At 29.4% G+C, this 21,475-nt stretch overlaps 2 protein-coding genes across 3 annotated transcripts; one reads left to right on the forward strand and one right to left on the reverse strand.

Moving 5' to 3' along the window:
- The first annotated feature begins 5,834 nt into the window (after positions 1 to 5,834).
- LOC132253413 (uncharacterized) lies at positions 5,835 to 11,838 on the forward strand. The gene is made up of 5 exons (XM_059735346.1): positions 5,835 to 6,891; positions 9,430 to 9,498; positions 9,745 to 9,995; positions 11,209 to 11,357; positions 11,835 to 11,838. Exons 1-5 carry the CDS (start codon positions 5,835 to 5,837, stop codon positions 11,836 to 11,838), a joined length of 1,530 nt encoding a protein of 509 aa, XP_059591329.1.
- Positions 11,839 to 13,795: 1,957 nt separating this feature from the next.
- On the reverse strand, positions 13,796 to 14,695 carry LOC132252511 (uncharacterized). 2 transcript variants are annotated; one of them, XM_010649635.3, is made up of 2 exons: positions 14,301 to 14,695; positions 13,796 to 14,194 (listed from the first exon to the last, which is right to left on the reverse strand). In XM_010649635.3, the coding sequence occupies exons 1-2, from the start codon at positions 14,342 to 14,344 to the stop codon at positions 13,921 to 13,923; spliced, it is 318 nt and encodes a 105-aa protein (XP_010647937.1). In that variant the 5' UTR covers positions 14,345 to 14,695; the 3' UTR covers positions 13,796 to 13,920. The 2 variants fall into 2 exon arrangements, with proteins under 2 accessions (XP_010647937.1, XP_010647938.1); XM_010649636.3 differs by having other exon boundaries at positions 13,796 to 14,185; positions 14,301 to 14,686.
- Positions 14,696 to 21,475: the final 6,780 nt, after the last annotated feature.

A 21,475-nucleotide genomic window follows, 5' to 3' on the forward strand; every position in this document is an offset into this window, starting at 1 on the left:
TTCTTATATAAATGTGTTAATTTCATTAACCTCTCTTAAGATTTTAGTTAAATACATCTAGCCCTCATTGGTTTAAATTTCATCAAACACCTCTTTTACCCTTTTCATTTAATATTTTTATTCACATTTCTAATTTAAAATAAGGAAGGTATTTGACAAATTTTCAAACCAATGAGCATAGAAAGATACCTTAATTCACAAAACCTTTCCACTATTCCATAGATAATAATTACAAAGAACAAAAACCAAATATAATTATTGGGAGGATATTACAGAGGATAGAAACTAAATATAATTATCGAGTCTCAAAACATTTCATATTTCCTACTCATTGTATTCACACTTTAAGCACGAGTCTTCTTACTCCACTGTTCTTCCTAGAGGTATCCATTAGGTTGGGTTGCCCATTTTGGCCCATGGCCTGGCACGCCAAAAGGTTGGGTCGGGCGACACGACCCAACACTGTAGCAAGATGGGCTAGCACGACCCGAAGGAGCAGGCTATGTTGGGCCTAAAGAAACAGCTCACCAACCCACCATGCCGACCTACCGTGCAATTCTAACATTTTTTGTTTCTCCTTATTTTTTCATGTAATTTGTTGAAATATTGAATAAAAGAATTATTTTTTTATATTTCATTTCCTTTTATATTCCATTATTTTAAATTTATTTTTATTTTGATAGAAAAAACAAATTCAAATATAATTTTTTTTACTATTTTTAAAAATAAAAAACTAACATTTCTATAAATTTTACAATTACAAACTCGATAAATATAAATATAAAAAATAAAAAGTATAATGATTAGAGGTGTATAAAAAATAAAAATAAAAAAATAATTATTAGAGGTGTTTAAAGTAATAAAAAGAAATTTTATTTAATAATGAAAAAAACTTTTAAAAAAATGACTTAAAAAGTTTAAATTAAAATTTTTAACAAAGTGAGTGACCCATGGGCCACGGCATGGCACGATTAGCTCGTAGGCTTATGGGCCATGTCGGGCCACCTATTTGGCTTGCATGGGCCAGCCTAGCCCGACACGATTTTTAAATGAGTCGTGCTAGCCTGTAATGGCCCGATCAATATCAGTTCGTGCCAACCTGACACGACTCATTAGACACCTTTAGTTCTCCCTCATATTTCTATCTATTTTCATCTTATAACATTTTTTCTAACCTAAAATATTTATAGAGATATTTTCAATAACTTTCTTTATTTTATAAGAAAATTTAATATTACAATAATATATTAATTTAAAAAATATTTTATATATAAAAATATATTTGCTAATTAGAAATTTGAAACACTTTACCAACATTAACAACTTACAAATATCTTAGTATATTCTTAAATAATTTAATACTATTCTTAAACCATATATAATAATTTGTCCAATTCCAAGAAAAATTTGTATAAATTTTCATTTGCTGCATAATTTAAATTATTTAAGCTTAATCTCAATATTTAAAAGGCTGGCAGCTAAAAAAAGTAAAAGACTTTTGGTGGAAAAAATTTAATATATAAAATGTTTTATTTGGTTCAATTAAATGGCAAGTTGCTTTTAAGAAAAGTAGTGTGACAAATTTTTCCGACCTAAAAATAGGTAGTCACGAGCTGTTGATGTGAACCATTTAATTAATACAAGTAAAGTATAGTTTTTGTATGGACTATATAAAAACGTAATATTAAAGTAAAAATAATATTATCACATGATTTCAACGTTAACCTATTCTTTTCCACAATTTTGTGGAAATAAAGTTTAAAAACCCGTTTCACCGATTGTTTTTGAGAATAGCTTTTTATTTAAAAAAAAAAAAAAAACCGGAAAACACTTTTGATAACCATAAATTGTTTTTAATTTTTTGTTTTTCAAAAATAAAAAATAAAGCATTTTTAGAAAATATTTTAATCATTTTTAGTTTTTTTTAGAACCTTTTTAAAAATTAATTATACAATTAAAAATAAAATTATAGACATAAAAATTATTTTTAAAATATTAAAAATGGGTTTAAAATATTTCAAATTCTTAAACAAATTTTATTTACAAAACACGGTTTGAAAAACTATTTTTAAATTTCAAAAAGGGTTATCAAACGCAGGTAATATTTTATTTTTTAAAATAAAATATTTTAATCTATTTGATATTATATTTATATTTTCAAATACGTGGACGTTTTTTCTTAATTAATATTTTGGCTTTAATCGCAAATATTTCTATTTATAATAAATTGAAGATCTAGAGGACCGCGACTATATTATTTTCTAGGTAGCCAAACAGGCCCGGAAGGAAAGAAGGCCCAAATGGAAACGTCGAACATCTTTCCGACGTTTTCAAAAGTCAATGCATCATCGTTGAATAGAAGGAGAACTCCCGCTATTGCCATTTCTTCAACGCACAGAGACCAGAAACAGTGTTAAACAGGGAGAAAGTGCGTGAAAATTTGAAGAAACCGTAGATGAAATGATAGATTAGTCCACCATTCTAAAAAAGTTGTAAAAGTTGTAATCACAAATTGCAAAATACCTCTTCCTGATGCAAATTCTCATTCTTTTTGTTCAGCTTGTTGCCTTGGTAAAATTCATAAATTTCCTTTTAGATTGTCTAATACGACCTACACAAAACCTTTACAATTGGTTCACTCTAGCTTATGGAGACCTTCTCCAATGTTGTCATCTAGTGGCTATGGATATTACATCAGCTTTATAGATGCATTCTCTCGTTTCAATTGGAACTTTTTGTTAAAGCATAAGTCAGATGCTCTTCAAACTTTCTCAAATTTTAATACACAAGTTGAGTTGCAACTTGGTTATAAAATAAAGGCTATTCAAACTGATTATGGGAGAGAATATAGAGCTTTTACTAATCTTTTAATGTCTCATGGTATAATTCATAGAAATTCTTGCCCTCATACTCATGAACAAAATGGAATTGCGGAGAGAAAACATCTTCACATAGTAGAAAATGGTCTTACTTTATTAGCTAAAGCTTCAAATTTTCTATATTTTCTTTTCTTGAAAATTTGAACAAGTAGTTAAAAATTATATAGATTATGTTTGAGTTTAGTTTCTAAATATTTTTCTAGTTTTTATTTTTAAAAATAATTTTTATTTTCTATAAAACTATTTTTAAAAATGAAAATTGAAGACCTTGTTTAATACTATTTTTTCATATGAAAATAATAAAAAGAATTAAATTTCATTTATTGATTATTCTTTTTTATTTTTTTCTATTAGTTATTTTAATAATAAAATAAAAAATATAATATATTCACAATTAAATAAAGGAATCGGTCAATTGTATATATTTTTTTTTACAAAAATATAATATGTTGTTCACAAAAAAATCAAATTTAAGTTTTCCATTATTTTATTAATCAAACTACTAGATCATGTTTAATACACAAATAGGTACACATTCACTATGGAGGTATGAAATTTGTGTCACTGTATAAGGGTATTCATTAACTGTATAAAGAAAATGTATTAAGTGTACAAGAGGTGTAAAAAATTTCAATCAATTTTGAATAACTCCTTTATTTTCCTTGTCACCCACATCATGCACTTTATTTAACTCTCACATGGAAATTTCGATATTTTCCCCAATAATGATATTTGGGGAAAAAAATTTAACCTTAATTCATCCATCTTTTTCTCAACTAAACCATTAGAAATACGGTTAACATACATATGTGGACACACTACTTAAGAGAGATATATTACGTCATTGTACAATTGTATTACATCAATTGTACAAAGGAAATGTACTAAGTGTACAAGAGTGTACAAGACTACCATTTGTGAAAGATTTTAATTGATTGTGAATCATTTCTTTATTTTCCTTGTCACCCACGAATTGCATACTATGTCATGCACTTTATTTAACTTCCACATGGAAATTCTAATACTTTCCCAAGTAATAATGTTTAGGGTAAAAAATTTAATCTTAATTCATCCATCATTTTCTCAGTCAAACCATTAGAAATATGGTTAACATACCTATGTGGACACATAATCTAAGAGGGATATATTATGTCATTGTACAATGGTGTTACACTAATTGTACAAGAGAAATATACTAAGTGTTTAAGGGAATGTACTAAGTGTATAAGGGTGTACAAGGCTACCTTTTATGAAATATTTTAATCGATTTTGAATCACTTCTTTATTTTCCTTTTCACCCACGGATTGTATATAAAATTTGCACGATTGTATAAGAGTGTTATACTAACTGTACAAGGTAAATATACTAATTGTTTAAGGTAAATATAATAAATGTACAAGAGGTGTACAAGACTACCCTTTGTACAAGATTTCAATCAATTCTCAACCATTTTTTTTCTTGTCACCTAAGGAATGGACACTTTTCTCCTACACATTCCTTCACCTAAAAATTGTTTCTATTTGAATTTTTAAATTTCATCATCCAAAATTTGTAATTGCATATTTCGTTTGAGTAGTTTTAATAATATTTTTTTCTTAGTACATTTACATCTCATATAAAGGAAAATTAACCACAATATTTAAGTACTACATTTTTTATGAAATCAAATTAATATAAATGGATAACACATTAGTGTCATTGTTTCAAATGACTGAAGACAATATAAACGACATATAATAACTATTTAGGAAAAATTATTAATGTTTTTACCAAACTATGTCATTTAGATTTTTCATACCAAAATTAGAACATAAGAAATAAAATTAAAATTAATCATATTTAAAGTGTTTATTACAAGTAAATCGAATGAACTATATAATTTTACTATTTTGCCCTTATAAACATAATGTCAGCAGAGATTAAAAAAAATCCTATTTAAATAGAATTAAAAATGATAAAAAAATTATATTTGTAACATTTGTAATTTTAAAAAAATCATTAATTTAAATTATCGAGTTAATTTAAAATATATATATATTTTTTGTAATTATAGTTTTGAAGATCCCATGATTTTTATATTACTACTTTTAATTTATTTTCTTTGATTTTTTATCTTAAATTTCATCCAAACTTGTTTTTATCCATATTTTCATGTTTTCCATTATATCTCTTTTTAAGGTGATTTTCATCAAATTTGTGTTCCATTATATTCTCTTTTCAATTTTAATGTGTTTTGATACCTCGTTGCATAACAAAAGATTTTGTCAATTTTTATCTACAAAGCTTTATACAAAAGATATCATGTATGAGGAATAAAATAGAAGAGAAAATTATGATATAATTACATGCACATATCTTAATATGAAACATTTGCTCGACTTGATAACATCATGTTTTAATGATTTAAACCATGTTAAGTTTACATCTATTTCAGATTTAAAAGGGTATTTGTAGACCCTCGTTTTGGTCTATAGGTAAGGGTATTTTAGGGAGCATTCTTTACCACCTTTTGGGATTTTTGGCAACACATGTGTTGGAAATCAAGCCAGCATCCTCTGTTTACTTCCCTAATTAGTGTAATGTACAGCCTTTATTATAATTGATTTAGGAGTAATTCTAGCAAGGTAGTTTATTCACTTTCCATGTAAGAGTAGTTTATTCACTTCCCATGTAAGAGTTTATTCACTTTCCATGTAAGGGAAATTCCATTCCGGAATTGTCTCATATCTGTAGGCTATTTATTTATGTTTTCATTCATTGTAAAGGGTGAGATCACAGAATGAATTGAGGTGTTCCTCCATAGTTTGTCTTCAAATTCTTCATATTTTTCTTCAAATTCTTCATGGTATCAGAGCAGGTTTAATCCTGTCTCATCGTCTTCATCTTTAGTCAGTTTTTTTTTTTACTCAATTCTATTCTTCTAATTTATGCCTAAATACGGTCCAGCCTTTGGAATGGCTACCAACTCATCATCCTCTACTTCTGATATTATCATCTCATCGTCTTCATCCTCTCATCAGATGGAAACCTCTCATCTTCCAATCACAGCCCATAAACTGAATGGGCAAAATTATTTGCAATGGTCTCAGTCCATATTAATGTTTATACGGGGAAAGGAGAAAGATGACTACATCACCGGAGCTTCGGCGGCACCAGAAACCACAGCATCAACCTACAAAAAGTGGATAGCAGAAAATAATATGGTCATGTCCTGGCTAGTCAACTCTATGACCGCTGACATTGGTGAAAATTTTCTGTCATTTGATACTGCCAAAGAAATCTGGGACACTGCAAAAGAAACTTTCTCAGACAAGGAAAACACATCTGAAATCATCCAGATTGAAGGCATCCTCCACGATTTGCGTCAAGGAAACCTTACGGTAACTGAATATTTCAATACTCTTACTCGTCTATGGCGTCAACTTGATACGTTTGAGGTTCATAACTGGAATTGTGTTACAGATGGTTTTTTGTATAAAAAGATTGTCGAAGGAAAACGTGTGTTTAAATTTTTGTTAGGTTTGAACAAAAATCTTGATGAAATCAGAGGAAGAATCATGGGAGTAAAACCCCTACCTAGCCTCAAAGAGGCATTCTCTGAAGTCTGTCACGAAGAAAGTCGGAAAAATCTCATGATGGGATCCCATCAACAACTGAATATGGCAGAAAGCTCGGCTCTTAAGACTCAATTCGCTCCTTTTGACAACCGTCAAAAAATTAAAGGAGGTAGACCTTGGTGTGATCATTGCAGAAAGTCGGGACACTCAAGAGAAACTTGCTGGAAGATTCATGGAAAGCCAGTAGATTGGAAGCCACGTCAACCACTTGAGAAAGAAGGACGAGGCAATCATGTGGCTACCAATGAACAATCGCCACAACCTGAAGCTAGCCCTTTTAATAAGGAGCAAATGGAGATGCTTCAGAAACTACTATCTCCTCTTTTGTCAGTACAGTCACAAACTGGCTCATCTTCCAACCAGGTCATTGGTTCAGGAACCTTGGCTCACAAAGGTAATTTTTTGAGTGCCTTCACTGCTGGTAAGAAACGTAAAAAACCTTGGATAGTGGACTCAAGAGCATCTGATCATATGACGAGAGATGCGACAATTTTTGATACATATAGCTCATGTCCAAATAATTTAACAGTCCGAATAGCAGATGGTTCACTATCAAAGGTTGTCGGAACAGGTTCAGTTGTGCTATCAAGGGATCTTACTCTCAACTCTGTTCTCCTTGTTCCTAACTTGGACTGTAATCTATTGTCAATTAGTAAACTCACTAAGGAAAAGAGGTGTATTACTAATTTTTCCTCCACTCACTGTGAATTTCAGGATTTGGATTCGGAGAAGACGATTGGCAATGCTGAGGAATGCTCTGGACTCTACATCCTTAAGGAGCGCCACGATCCACAAGAACAACCTCAAATGACAGTTGGTAGTAATTCTTTTTCGGTTTCATGTCAAAATAACGATAGTGCAATTAGGTTGTGGCACTATCGCTTAGGTCATCCAAATGTTATGTATCTCAAGCATTTATTTCCTTCATTATTTAATAAAAATCCAAAATCCTTTGAGTGTGAAATCTGTCAATTATCAAAGCAAGCCCGGTCTCATTTTCCCATTCAACCCTATAAAGAGTCTAGTCCATTCTCAATGATTCATAGCGATATCTGGGGTCCGTCAAGAATAAAAAATGTAACTGGTACTAGGTGGTTTGTCTCATTCATAGATGATCACACTAGATTAACTTGGGTATTCCTCATGAAAGAAAAATCTGAAACGAGTCAAATTTTCAAAAATTTTAAAAATATGATTCAGACCCAATTCCAGTCAAAAATACAAATTCTAAAGTCTGATAATGCTAGGGATTATTTCAACTCCATTCTAGGAGAATTTCTAGCACAAGAAGGGATAGTTCACTTAAGTTCATGTGTTGATACCCCACAACAAAACGGAATCGCTGAAAGGAAAAATAGGCACTTGTTAGAGGTGGCTAGATCACTAATGTTCTCCATGAATGTTCCAAAATTATTCTGGGGGCAAGCTGTCCTTACGGCAGCCTACCTCATCAATAGGATGCCGTCTAGGATACTAAAATTCCAAACACCTTGTCAAACACTCCTAAAATCCTTTCCGACTACTCATCTCATCTCCACCGTCCCACCCAAAATTTTCGGGTGCTCTGTCTTTGTTCATATCAATCAACAACATAGAAGTAAACTTGATCCTAGGTCACTCAAGTGCATCTTTCTTGGGTATTCTTCAAATCAAAAAGGGTATAAGTGTTACTCTCCGGTCACAAGAAAATTCTACAATTCAATGGATGTCACCTTTTTTGAAACCCAGCCTTACTATCTCAAAAACGATATTCAGGGGGAGAATTCAACTCAGGAATATCAATTTTGGGATCTTGAGTCATTCAGTGAGTCACCCATCACCACTGAAAATCACATTCCTCCAGAGTCATTTAATCAACCCAAGTCCATTGTTGACTTGTGGGATAAGGAGTACATCCAAGAGGAAACGGAGGAAAGAGCACTTTCTCAACAAACCCATGAGGTAGAACCGGGTCCTAATCCAAGCAAACTTCCAGGTAACAACGCTCCTGATGGTACTGTTGATTCCGAGTTAGAAAATGATATTCTTAATATGCCCATAGCTTGGAGGAAAGGAGTTAGATCATGCACTCAGCATCCCATTGGAAATTTTATTTCTTATGATAAGCTATCACCTACGTTTCGTGCATTCACTTCTAACATCACAGAGATACAAGTTCCTCAGAATATTCAGGAAGCTTTCAAGTATCCTAAGTGGAAGGCGGCAGTCGATGAGGAAGTTCGGGCGCTGGAAAAGAATGGTACGTGGGAAATTACTGACCTCCCAAGAGGTAAGAAACCAGTTGGGTGTAAGTGGATTTTCACAGTAAAGTACAAGGCAGATGGTAATGTGGACAGGTATAAGGCTCGGTTGGTCGCCAAAGGATTCACCCAATCCTATGGCATTGACTATCAAGAAACTTTTGCTCTAGTTGCCAAGCTCAATACTGTTCGTGTACTTTTATCCTTGGCAGCTAATCTCGATTGGTCGCTTCACCAACTTGATGTGAAGAATGCCTTCCTCAATGGTGACTTAGAGGAAGAAGTTTACATGGACATTCCTGCTGGACTTGAGACGACATCAAATTTCAACAAGGTTTGCAGACTCCGAAAATCCTTGTATGGTCTCAAACAATCTCCCAGGGCCTAGTTTGAACGGTTCACTAAGGTAGTGAAAGGGTACAGATTCGTTCAATGTCAATCCGATCACACATTATTTGTGAAACACTTCCCAGAAGGGAAACTGGCAATTATCATTGTATATGTGGACGACATAATTTTGACAGGTGATCATGAAGAGAAAATTGACTTACTTAAAAAATTACTGACAAAGGAATTTGAGATCAAAGATCTTGGAAACCTCAAGTACTTTCTCGGAATGGAGATTGCTAGGTCAAAGAAAGGTATAGCAGTCTCACAACGCAAATACGTTCTGGACTTATTGAATGAAACAGGAATGCTAGGATGCAAGCCGGTAGAAACACCTATGGATACAACTGTCAAACTGGAAGAAAGTGATGGAAGTGCGCCAGTTGATAAAGGAAGATATCAACGTCTTGTGGGGAAACTCATCTATCTTTCTCATACAAGGCCAGACATCGACTTCTCCGTTAGTGTGGTAAGTCAATTCATGAATAATCCAACCGAAAAACACATGACTGCTGTGATCAGAATATTGAGATACCTCAAGATGACACCGGGAAAGAGTCTCTTCTTTCAAAGAACAACAAAGAAAGAGATTGAGATTTTTTCAGATGCAGATTGGGCAGGTTCAGTGACTGATCGGAGATCAACTTCAGGCTATTGTTCATTTGTCTGGGGGAACTTGGTTACATGGCGAAGCAAGAAACAGTCAGTGGTAGCCCGTAGCAATGCTGAGGCAGAATTTCGTGCTATGGCACAAGGTATCTGCGAGGGAATCTGGTTGAACAGGCTGTTAGAAGAATTACGGGTTCCATTGAAGCATCCCATGGTGTTATACTGCGACAATCAAGCTGCCATCAGTATCGCTAAGAATCCGGTTCATCATGATCGAACTAAGCACGTGGAGATAGATCGACACTTTATCAAGGAAAAAATTGAAGAAGGAGTTTTCAAAGTCAGCTACACTCCGACAAACTGTCAAACGACTGACATTCTCACAAAAGCTCTTGCTCGAGTTAACTTCGAAGATCTGACAGAAAAACTTGGAATGATCAACATCTACAACGCGGCTTGAGGGGGAGTGTTGGAAATCAAGCCAACATCCTCTGTTTACTTCCCTAATTAGTGTAATGTACAGCCTTTATTATAATTGATTTAGGAGTAATTCTAGCAAGGTAGTTTATTCACTTTCCATGTAAGAGTAGTTTATTCACTTCCCATGTAAGAGTTTATTCACTTTCCATGTAAGGGAAATTCCATTCCGGAATTGTCTCATATCTGTAGGCTATTTATTTATGCTTTCATTCATTGTAAATGGTGAGATCACAGAATGAATTGAGGTGTTCCTCCATAGTTTGTCTTCAAATTCTTCATATTTTTCTTCAAATTCTTCAACATGCATGAGGGAGTAGGCTGGTAGTGAGATTTTATGGAGGAATCAGAGAGCAGCACGTGGATAGGAATATTCTAGCTGTTAGAGGGGAGCGTATTCTGGCCGTTAGGGAGGAGGATGTTTTTTGCTCGCTTGGGGAAAAAGTTTTGGGGATTTATTGGACAGAGAGGGGGAATGTTTTTGGTGGCTGCAGCAAAGAAGAGGGACACATTTTTTTAGTTACAAACAAAGAGGGGCGGTATCTTGGAGAAGAAGCCATTTTTTTAGGGAGGTATTCTGAGGAGGAAAGAAAATCAGCTGGGCAGAGGGGGTGAGCAGTCTTGGAGAGATCCAGAGGAACAGAGGGGGAGCGTATTTTTCAGTTGGGCAAAAGAGAGAGGAGTCTTCGAGGTGAGAAATTTTCTCTTCTTATATCTGCTTCTAGATGCCAATCTTCTCTGCTAAAAATTCATAATGGGTGAGGAGAAGGTTCATGTCAACATTGTGAAATGGGATTTTGATGTATTCAAATGGGTCAATTCTCTTTTGGATGATTTTAAATCAAGTGTTGGTCAATTATTGAATCTTCTTATCAGAATTTGAACTTACAATCTCTATTTCTCTCATTTTTGTTGAAATTTGGGGAGGTTTTGTGTGTGTGTTTTTTTTATTGGAAAAAATGAAGAATTGTGATGGGTTAAATTCAAATTTCCTTAAGGATATGTCTTTACATGATGTGAGATTGGACTCGGATTCTTTTTATGGATATGGGTTTGGTGCCCCCATGTATGGCTGCACTGGTTATGGGACTCTTAATGGTTATGGTGGAGCTACTGCTACTGGGTATACTGGTTATGGTGGTAATGGGTATGGAAAATGGGTTTGTGGTGTTTTATATATATATTTGTTTATTCCTTAAGGATATTCCTGTACACGTTTGGCCAATGATGTTAAGGCATATGTCTTTTGTTTTATTATTTTCTTATTTTTCTTCAACTTTTAATGCCAAAAATTTAATTTTCAAAATTTTGATCTTAACATAATTTTCCAAAACTCCAATTCTTAAATTTAATTTTCAAAACTCTAATTCTCAAATAATTTTCGAAATTCCAATTTTTTTCAAATTTAATTTTCAAAATTTCAATTCTTAAATTTAATTTTCAAAACTCCAATTTTCAAATAATTTTCAAGACTTCAATTTTAAATTTTCAGTTTTTCAAATAATTTTAATTTCACTCCAATTTTCAAAATTTTTTTTTTTTATTCTACTACTTTACATCATTCATTAGGGTTTTAAGTCACTAAAAATCTCGTTTTAAATAAACTTGCTACCTTTCCTTTCAGGTAAACACTTTCACAAATTTTATTTGATTTTAAAATGATTTTCACATCTTGCTTGATTTTTAAAGTGTTTTAAAATAAGCATGAATTTAATTTTGTAATTCCAAATGATGGAATTTATGAAATGGATTAATGCTAAAATAAATCAAGCTTTGGTGGGAGCCCCACATATGAGATTTTCTAATTGACTGATTGATTGTCATGCTTGCTTGATTTACTTTGTAATACATGCGATTATTTCGTGTTCGTTTGCTAACATTCGCTTTCCTTGAAGCAATTAGCTCATTACTCAAGTACACTCTTTGCCTCTTTTATTCATTCGATTCTTCCTAGATTGATATTCATTTTGATATCTCTTGATCTACTAATTAATTGTCATGTATGTTTCATCCTATTTAGTAGAGACCCGTTTTAGGGACTTAGAGGGGTGCTACGGTCTTTACCGTACATTCCCAATAAGTAACTTGACCCCTGAGCCCAGATTCGTTTTTTCGCAGACCATATTTTCTAAATAAGAAGTCACACTTAGAGTTTTCTTTCTTATTTTGTTTACCCTTTAAAAATAAAACAAGAATAAGTGGCGACTCCAAGTCATCTTCTAAAAAATAAATCATTTTTCAAAATAAAAAGCAAGTTCGTCATCAAATGGAAGTCCATGAGCAGAAATATGGGGTCCACAGTATTTTAATATTTTTCAAATTATTAAACTATAATACATTATTAAATTAAAAATTAATTATCACCATTAGTTAAAAGATGGTCATATTACAAAATAATATATTAAGACAATGTCTATGTATTGTCCATAAAATAGAGAAAATATTCAAATAATTGTCTATAACCTTAAAGATATTTATATAAAAAATGGCTTTTATATATACACATATATATTAGATAAAAAATAATAATAATATTTTTTTAAGGTTTTTAAAAAATATTTATAAAAAAAATATTTACTTAAAAAATGTAGTAATAATCGCTTTTAACCATTGGTATGAGAGAGAAGCGGAAACTGTTTTTTTTTTTTTTTGACAGCGAAGGGCATTTCAGGAAAATTTAAAAGGTAATGTTCTTTAATTCAGTTTTCATTCATCCATTAGGTCTTGGGCTTAAATATAAGGGATATAAGGATCTTGGGTCAATTTTTAAGTAAAGCATGATTCTCCCTACATTCTTCTATCACTAAAAAGGGATGACATCTTTAGACTCCCATTGACTCACAATAATGCACATCCGTGTGAAGACTATGATAAATCATTGACAATCAAGTTATTCAGAACATTGTTTAAACTCTAACAAGAAAATAGAGATGATGACCGATGACCTTGATTCCCTTGTAAGTAAGAGATGATGACCGTGATAATATCAGAAGTGAGGAAAATTAAAGAGAAAAGAGTTATCACTATGATATTCTAAAGGATTGTCATGCAAGTAAGGACAAAAAATCGTCTTTTTTGGACAACAAACCCTCATTTGAACCACATAAAATTAGAATAGTTAATTGTTCTCTATAAAATGTCTTGTAATATCCAACTCCCGACTTTCATAACACTAAATAAAATAATAAGAATGTGTTTGATAGTAATTTTATTGAAAATATTTTTAGTGAAAGTGTTTTAGTGTGCATTTGATAACGATTATAGAAAGTGTTTTTAGCTTTTTTTTAATACTTAAAAAATAAAAATTTTAAATCACTATCAAATACACTTTTAATTTCTCTAAAAATGTTTTTGGGAGAATCATTGATCCATTGCTTCTTTAGAAAATACTGCAAGTGATTTTTTAACTTTTTGAAAGTATTTCTAAATTTTATAAAACATGTGGTTTTCTTTAAAAATGTTTTTTTTTTATATTAAAAACTTTGTAAAATAGACTATAAACAATCATCCTTTGCCATAAAATAGTTTTAGAAGTGTTTTTTTCAACTGATATTATATATTAAGATCCTACGTAAACAACCAATATTAGTATATCAAAAGCCATCATCTTCTTTTATATATATAGACTAGATTCATAAGCCTATGACATGAAGCTCATGATCATAGTTTATTATACATACAAGGCCCTTCCTAGGACTTCAATATTGAGTTCAAACATCAGGGTCCGGTTTGTCCACTCCATCCACAGTCCTCAACCAGTAAGTCTGGCCAAAGCAAGCTGCACCATCCGGGACATCGTCCATCATATGGTCATGCCCTTTGGGGAAGTATATCCCAGTCCGAGGGTGCGGCACCCAGCTGGACGATGAGCCATCGCCCTTATGATCAGCACCATCCGTCAGTCCTCTAGCTTTCTCCGGCCCCCCCTCAGCCCCAGCTACCTTGCTCAAGCCCCGCCACACCGGCTTTGCTCCCCTGCATGGACTGACACTGCCTTAGAATTTTGTGTAAAATATGCCTTATATATACAAGAAATTTAGAGCACCCCATTAGCAAAAGAACGCAAACCAGCGACCCAAAGTGGAGTTACCTAAGAAATAACATCTGTGTTTTGGCTACACCAGTTCTAGCCATGGCCTGATCAGCAGCAAAGATGTAAGCCCAGAGCTGGGTTTGTTACCAAGGGTGTGGAGTCCTGACCCCTTTTTATGCTCTAAAAATGACACATTCTTGATGCATAACAGCGGCGCTACAGAATCGATTCTCACTAGTGTACAGTTTTCGTGCAGATTACCTGAGACAAATGAAAAGTATACATTCTAAAGGAAAAGTGAATTTCGGCACCTTCTCCATTCGGGTAAGATGAGGAGTACTGAAAAGTACTGTGGTCTTGAACCTTATTCTTGTTTGTTCTTTGATGGGGGTACCCTCCGTTAAATGGACTAAAGAAAAGGCCATCGTCCATGTGCTTATTTGTTGACGATCTTGGTTGAGTACATTGAGAATATATGGATTTTGTAAAGGAGTTGCGAGATGCGGGTTGATGTTTGTATGTTCAATGTGCTCCATGACTACCACATAGCTTATAATTGAAGTAAAAAATTCTCATTCATGTACTCCCAAAAGGATGAAAAATTCAAGGCCAAGCAAAAAAAAAAGAAAAAAAAAAGAGTAATGCTCAAAAATCGACACATGACAAAACACTTATGCTATGTTTGGTTCCCATAAATTTTGAAGGAAATGCAAGGGAGAGAAAATACAAAAGAAAAATAAAAGGAAAGAAAAAGTGAAGGAAAATAAAAAATAAATTTAAAGTCAATAAATTATTTTTTTTGTTACTTCAAACTCATTTTATTTATTTTAACTCATCAATATAAAGATTAAATAATTTTAAAATACATAAATTTTTAATTAATTTTAATTATATTTTATTTTCTTTTATATTTTTCATAGGACAACCAAATATGAAAAAAATCATTTTCCTTTGTATTTTTTTTTCTTTCCTTAATATTTTCCGAGAACCAAACATAACCTTTAGAAATGTTAATGTTAGTATATTTACATGCTTACGTGGAAATAGAAATGGAAATAGGAGTATATAAAAAAGAAAAATTAAAATTTTAAGAAGAGTGGAATTTAATTTTTATAATAGAGATTTTTTTTCTATTTTTATTTAAAAAGTAATTCGAACTAATTATTAAATGGAAATGAAATTGAATTCACGTTCTTTATTCCGACATTTCAAAATAGCCAATGTACAAGAAAATTATTTTGAATATATGTTTTAACTTTAAAAAAAAAATTAGAATAAAGAATATTAGGAGAGAAGTAAAGACCGTCTACTTGCTTTTGAGTTTATATCCAATAATTATTCCTTGATCGTTCAAGTCAAGATCATGGTTGGTATCAAAAAGACAAAAATATCTTTCATTTTGAAAAGTAAAATTATAAACATATAATCTCAAATTTATCAAAATATTCTTTATATTATTTTATGAAAATTGTAAAATGGGTATAAAGAGTTTGATGAAAAGTATTATTCTCTTTGTTTTAAAAAGGTGGAATCATTTTTAGAAGGTATGTTTCTTACTTGTTTGTCCAAATAATTTGTCCCACATGGAATTTTGATAAAATGTCTCCCATCCCGTGGAGACCTCTACAAGAACATTGACAAAATGAAAGCAAAAAATCACACTAGTAAAAATAAATTCGTGTTACCATGAATTGACCGGTTTTCAATTAATGTAAATTTTTAGATAATAATATCCAAAATAACATTTATAAAAAAATAAATTTGATTACATATATAAATGAATAAAGAAAAAAAATATGGGTCCACTTTTGTCTTCTTTTTACTTTTTGTAAAAGGTTAATTTTATTACAATGTCGAAAAGTTTAATATAAATACACTAAGTCATCACATATTTTAAATTTCATCAATTAATATCCCTAAAATATATTTTATATATAAATTTTATTTTTTAAATAATAAAATTTAATTATTAGAGAATTGTTAAACACTCTTATCTAAAATATTTTAACTTAAATTCTTTGTAAAAAATAAATTTAATAAACAGAATAAGTTTATAAGGGTGGTTATTGACGAAATTGAAACATATGATGGTTTAATGTATTTATATTAAACATAGAGAGTCTTAATGAAATTAATCATTTTGTAAATGGAATTGACAAAGGTAACATGTCATTTTTTAACTTTATTCATAAATTAAAATTAAAGTAAAAATCATTTTTTTAGAACATTAATTATGAAATAATTTTCCCAAAATTATGAAAAAGAACATTGTTTTTACTTCCTTAATAATTTTTTTAAAATTTTAAAATATTTTTATAAAATGGCATTTAAAAAAAATTCTAGATTTGTCATTACAATAAATAAATAAATAAAAATTATAGAAATATAGTTAGAAAGCACAAAAAGATGGTGGGCGTCAAATACTGGAAACTAGAATAAGCATCTACAGCTTTCCCTTTTCAACTTTTTTTTGCCTTCTATTTCCAGCCTTAATCCGCCTTTTTTGGGTGAAAGATGCGTTTCAAAAGCAATAGAAAACCTCTCCAACTCCCTTTTTCAATACTAGGTTCGAACCACGTTCTGGTCACGTGGATGGTTAATTAATAAAATTAAGATTATAAAAAAAAATTATAAAAAATAGTAATTTTATAAAATTAAAATAAATTTTTAAAAAAATTTATAGAATTATCATAAAAACAATATAACTTAATTTTAAGCAAAAGAATTATTAATTTGCATATATATTTCTAATTAAATATTGGTGTGGAAAATTATTTCGCTATTATTATCTTTTTTGAACTTGTAGAAAAACAGTTCGATTAATTTTCCTATTTTCTTTTTCTTGGTAAGTATCAAATATTATGTGAAATAATATATGCCTAATTATCTCTTAATTATTATGAACTAAATTTGATAAATAATATTAATATTATGCCATAAAAGACCTACTTATGAACTAAATATATTTTTATTTTTTTAATAAATAAATTAATCATAATTAAACTCAAATTATTATTAAATAAAATTACCAAATAATATTAACATCAAACAATAACATATGTAAATACAAAAAAAATAGTTTTCTAGTCCAATTTTTTATTAAATAGGCTAATTTTAGTTATCACTAACCAAAATTAGTAAATAGCATTGAATAATTAAAAAATTAAATATGGAATTGTTTTTCAAAACAAAAAACTAATCTTTATTTACCAAATAATTATAACTAATTAAAATTTAAAAAATAAGATTAAAGAATAAAATTTGAACATGGAATAGAAATTTCCTACTTAAAATTGTTTGCAAAATAAATCAATCCTAATTAACTTAATAATATTAAATCTCATGCTATGGATGTAATTAATTTTATAAAACTGATATTTGCTTAAATCATAATCTTATTTAATGTATGGTTAGTTTCATGAATTGATGTTTAGAGAGAGAGAGAGCCCCAAGTAATTGAAAATTAATATATATTAATTACATTAAATCCGATATTTTGTTGGCATTTAAAAAAAAAATTGATGTTAATAAAAAATAATTCAAAAGATTCTTTTGTCAATTTATGGTAAAATTAGTGTATGTTTGGTAAACTAACTTAATAACTTAAATTAACTTAATAATTTTATTTAAGTTATTAAATAATTTAAGTATATTTAGTAAAATAACTTAATAGTATCACTCAAAGTTAAAAATTAATTTAAATAATAAGTAAAAATAATTAATTTATTCTTAAATCCACATCTTCATTTTACCTTTTTATCCTCATTTACCCTAATTACCTTCACGATCTCTTTTTCTACTCTATAACATTTAAAGTGTATTTAACAATGATTTTAATAAGTGTTTCTAATATTTCTAATACTTGAAAAATAAAAATTTTCAAGTATTAGAAATGATAGAAACATTTCATAAAATCACTGTCAAACGTATTCTTATTGTTACTTAACATCCTTTGTCTTAATTATAATTTATGAGGATAAATTTGTTAATTTAATAATTTAGAATAAATTTTAAGTTTTTATCAAACAATCTTAATACTTAAAGTAATAATTAAGTAATAAGTTTTTAAGTCAATAACTTAAGTATAATTTAATTTAAAATCAACTTAAATCATTAAGTAAGTATTAAATTTTATCAAACACCCATTTAATTACATAAAATTAGAATTTTTTTATGTATATATTAACGTTAATAATGATATTAATTAATCTTAAAGTTTATTTATGTAAAATCAATTTTTTTTTTTGTAAATTAATGTTAATAGTGATCTAAACCTGTTTTATCAATTATCAATCCTAAAGTTAATAAATATTAAATTAGATTTTGGTGAATATATTAATTTTTTGTAAATTGATGTTAATAAAAATTAGCAATTTATTTTACTTATAAAGTTTATATTCATTAAATGGGAATTTCATTAGTTAATTTTTTAAGATTATGTAAATTAAATCACAATTTTATTTCTTATGTTTGCTTTCTTATATAAATGTGTTAATTTCATTTACCTCTCTTAAGATTTTAGCTAAATACATTTAGCCCTCATTGGTTTGAATTTCATCAAACACCTCTTTTACCCTTTTCATTTAATATTTTCACTCCCATTTCTAATTTAAAATAAGGAATGTATTTGACGAATTTTCAAACCAATGAGCACAGAAAGATATCTTAATTCACAAAATCTTTCCACTATTCCATAGATAATAATTGCAAAGAACAAAAACCAAATATTATTCCATAGATAATAATTGCAAAGAACAAAAGCCAAATATAATTATTGGGAGGATATTACAGAGGACAAAAACTAAATATAATTATCAAGGCTTGAAACATCTCATATTTCCTACTCATTGTATTCACACTTTAAGCACGAGTCTTCTTACTCCACTGTTCTTCCTCGAGGTATCCATTGGGTCGGGTTGCTCATTTTGGCCCATGGACTGGCACGCCAAGAGGTCGGGTCGGGGCGACACGGCCCAACATTGTAGCAGGATGGGCTGGCACGACCCGAAGGAGTAGGTTGTGTTGGGCCTAAAGAAACAGTCCACCAACCCACCATGCCGACCTACCGTGCAATTCTAACCTTTTTTGTTTCTCCTTATTTTTTTATGTAATTTGTTGAAATATTGAATAAAAGAATTATTTTTTTTATGTTTCATTTCTTTTTATATTCCATTATTTTAATTTTTTTTTATTTTGATTAAAAAAAATTCAAATATTTTTTTTTTACTATTTTTAAAAACAAAAAACTAACATTTCTATAAATTTTACAATTACAAACTTGATAAATATAAATATAAAAAATAAAAATTATAATTATTAGAGGTGTTTAAAGTAACAAAAAGAAATTTTATTTAATAATGAAAAAAACTTAAGAAAAAATGACTTAAAAAGTTTAAATTAAAATTTTTAACAAAGTGAGTGGCTCATGGGATATGGCATGGCACGATTAGCCCGCAAGCTTATGGGCCATGTCGGGCCACCTACTTGGCTTGTATGGGCCAACCTAGCCTGGCACGATTTTTAAGTGGGTCGTGTTGGCCAGTAATGGCCCGATCAATATTGGGTCGTGCCGACCTGACACGACTCATTGGACATCTTTAGTTCTTCATCATATTTCTATTCATCCCTTATAGTTTTTTACGAGTCTATTTTCATCTTATAACATTTTTTTTATAACCTAAAATATTTATAGAAATATTTTCAACAATTTTCTTTATTTTATAAGAAAATTTAATATTACAATAATATATTAATTTAAAAAATATTTTATATAAAAAAAAATCTTTGCTAATTAGAAATTTGGAACACTTTGCAAACATTAACAACTTACAAATATCTTAGTATATTCTTAAATAATTTAATAATATTCTTAAACAATATATAATAATTTGTCCAATTCCAAGAAAAATTTGTATAAATTTTCATTTGCTGCAGAATTTTAATTATTTAAGCTTAATCTCAATATTTAAAAGGATGGCAGCTAAAAAAAGGAGACTTTTGGTAGAAAAAAAATTGATATATAAAATGCTTTATTTGGTTCAATTAAATGGCAAGTTGCTTTTAAGAAAAGAAGTGTGACAAATTTTTCCGACCTAAAAATAGGTAGTCACGAGCTGTTGATGTGAACCATCTAACTAATACAAGTAAAGTATTGTTTTTGTATGGACTATATAAAAACTTAATATTAAAATAAAATTAATATTATCACATGATTTCAACGTTAACCTATTCTTTTCCACAATTTTGTGGAAAAAAAGTTTAAAGACCCGTTTTACAATTGTTTTTGAGAATAATTTTTTATTTTTAGAAAAAAAAATGGAAAAACACTTTTATAACCATATATTGTTTTCAATTTTTTGTTTTCAAAAATAAAAAATAAAGTATTTTTAAAAAATATTTTTTTAGTCATTTTTAGTTTTAATTTTATTTATTTTTTAAAACCGTTTTAAAAAATAATTATACAATTAAAAATAAAATTATAGATATAAAAATTATTTTAAAAATATATTTAAAAATGTTAAAAATTGGTTAAAAATATGGGAGAATTATGTTTTGGGCCCAATTATGCCTAAAAATTAACATTTGGTTCATATATCATGCATATTTAAGCGCAAGACCCAAACAAAATATAAAAATTAAGACGAAGGATATTGTATTTCATTAATCCCTAAAATACCCTTAACCCTTATATAGGCAGAAGTGAGTGTGAATTTCAATTTTTTGTGTTTTTTTTCCCTTTTTTATTCCCTATTAAATATTACTCATTTTTAACTTTTCTTTTTCTTTTTCTTCCAATCTATATTCCTATTTTATGTCAAATAAAAAGCAATAATGTTTTTTGTTTTTCATTTTTAAAGATATTGAATCTTTTTGCTCTTATTATAAGTAATGATAAAAATTTTGGGATTTTTCATCCAAATATTTTTTATCTTTTTGTATTTATCTTTTAGTTTAATTTTCATTTTTTATTATAAATTTATATTACCCTTTCATTTATATTTTTCTCTTATTTTTAATTATTTTTTATATTTTCTACATTAACCATATTTTAAATATTTTAAAAATTGACTATCACTTCACTTTATTATATATATCCTTTTAGCTTTTTAATTTTTAATGTTTTTATTTTAAAATTTTTAAAAAGATAAATTTATTGAAAAAAATAACTAAGATATGAAATTTTAATATTATATTAATAATTTTTTTTATCTAGATAAACTAATGTAAAATAT

Source organism: Vitis vinifera, chromosome 3, assembly GCF_030704535.1.
Source record: "Vitis vinifera cultivar Pinot Noir 40024 chromosome 3, ASM3070453v1".
NCBI classification, from domain to species: Eukaryota; Viridiplantae; Streptophyta; class Magnoliopsida; order Vitales; family Vitaceae; genus Vitis; species Vitis vinifera.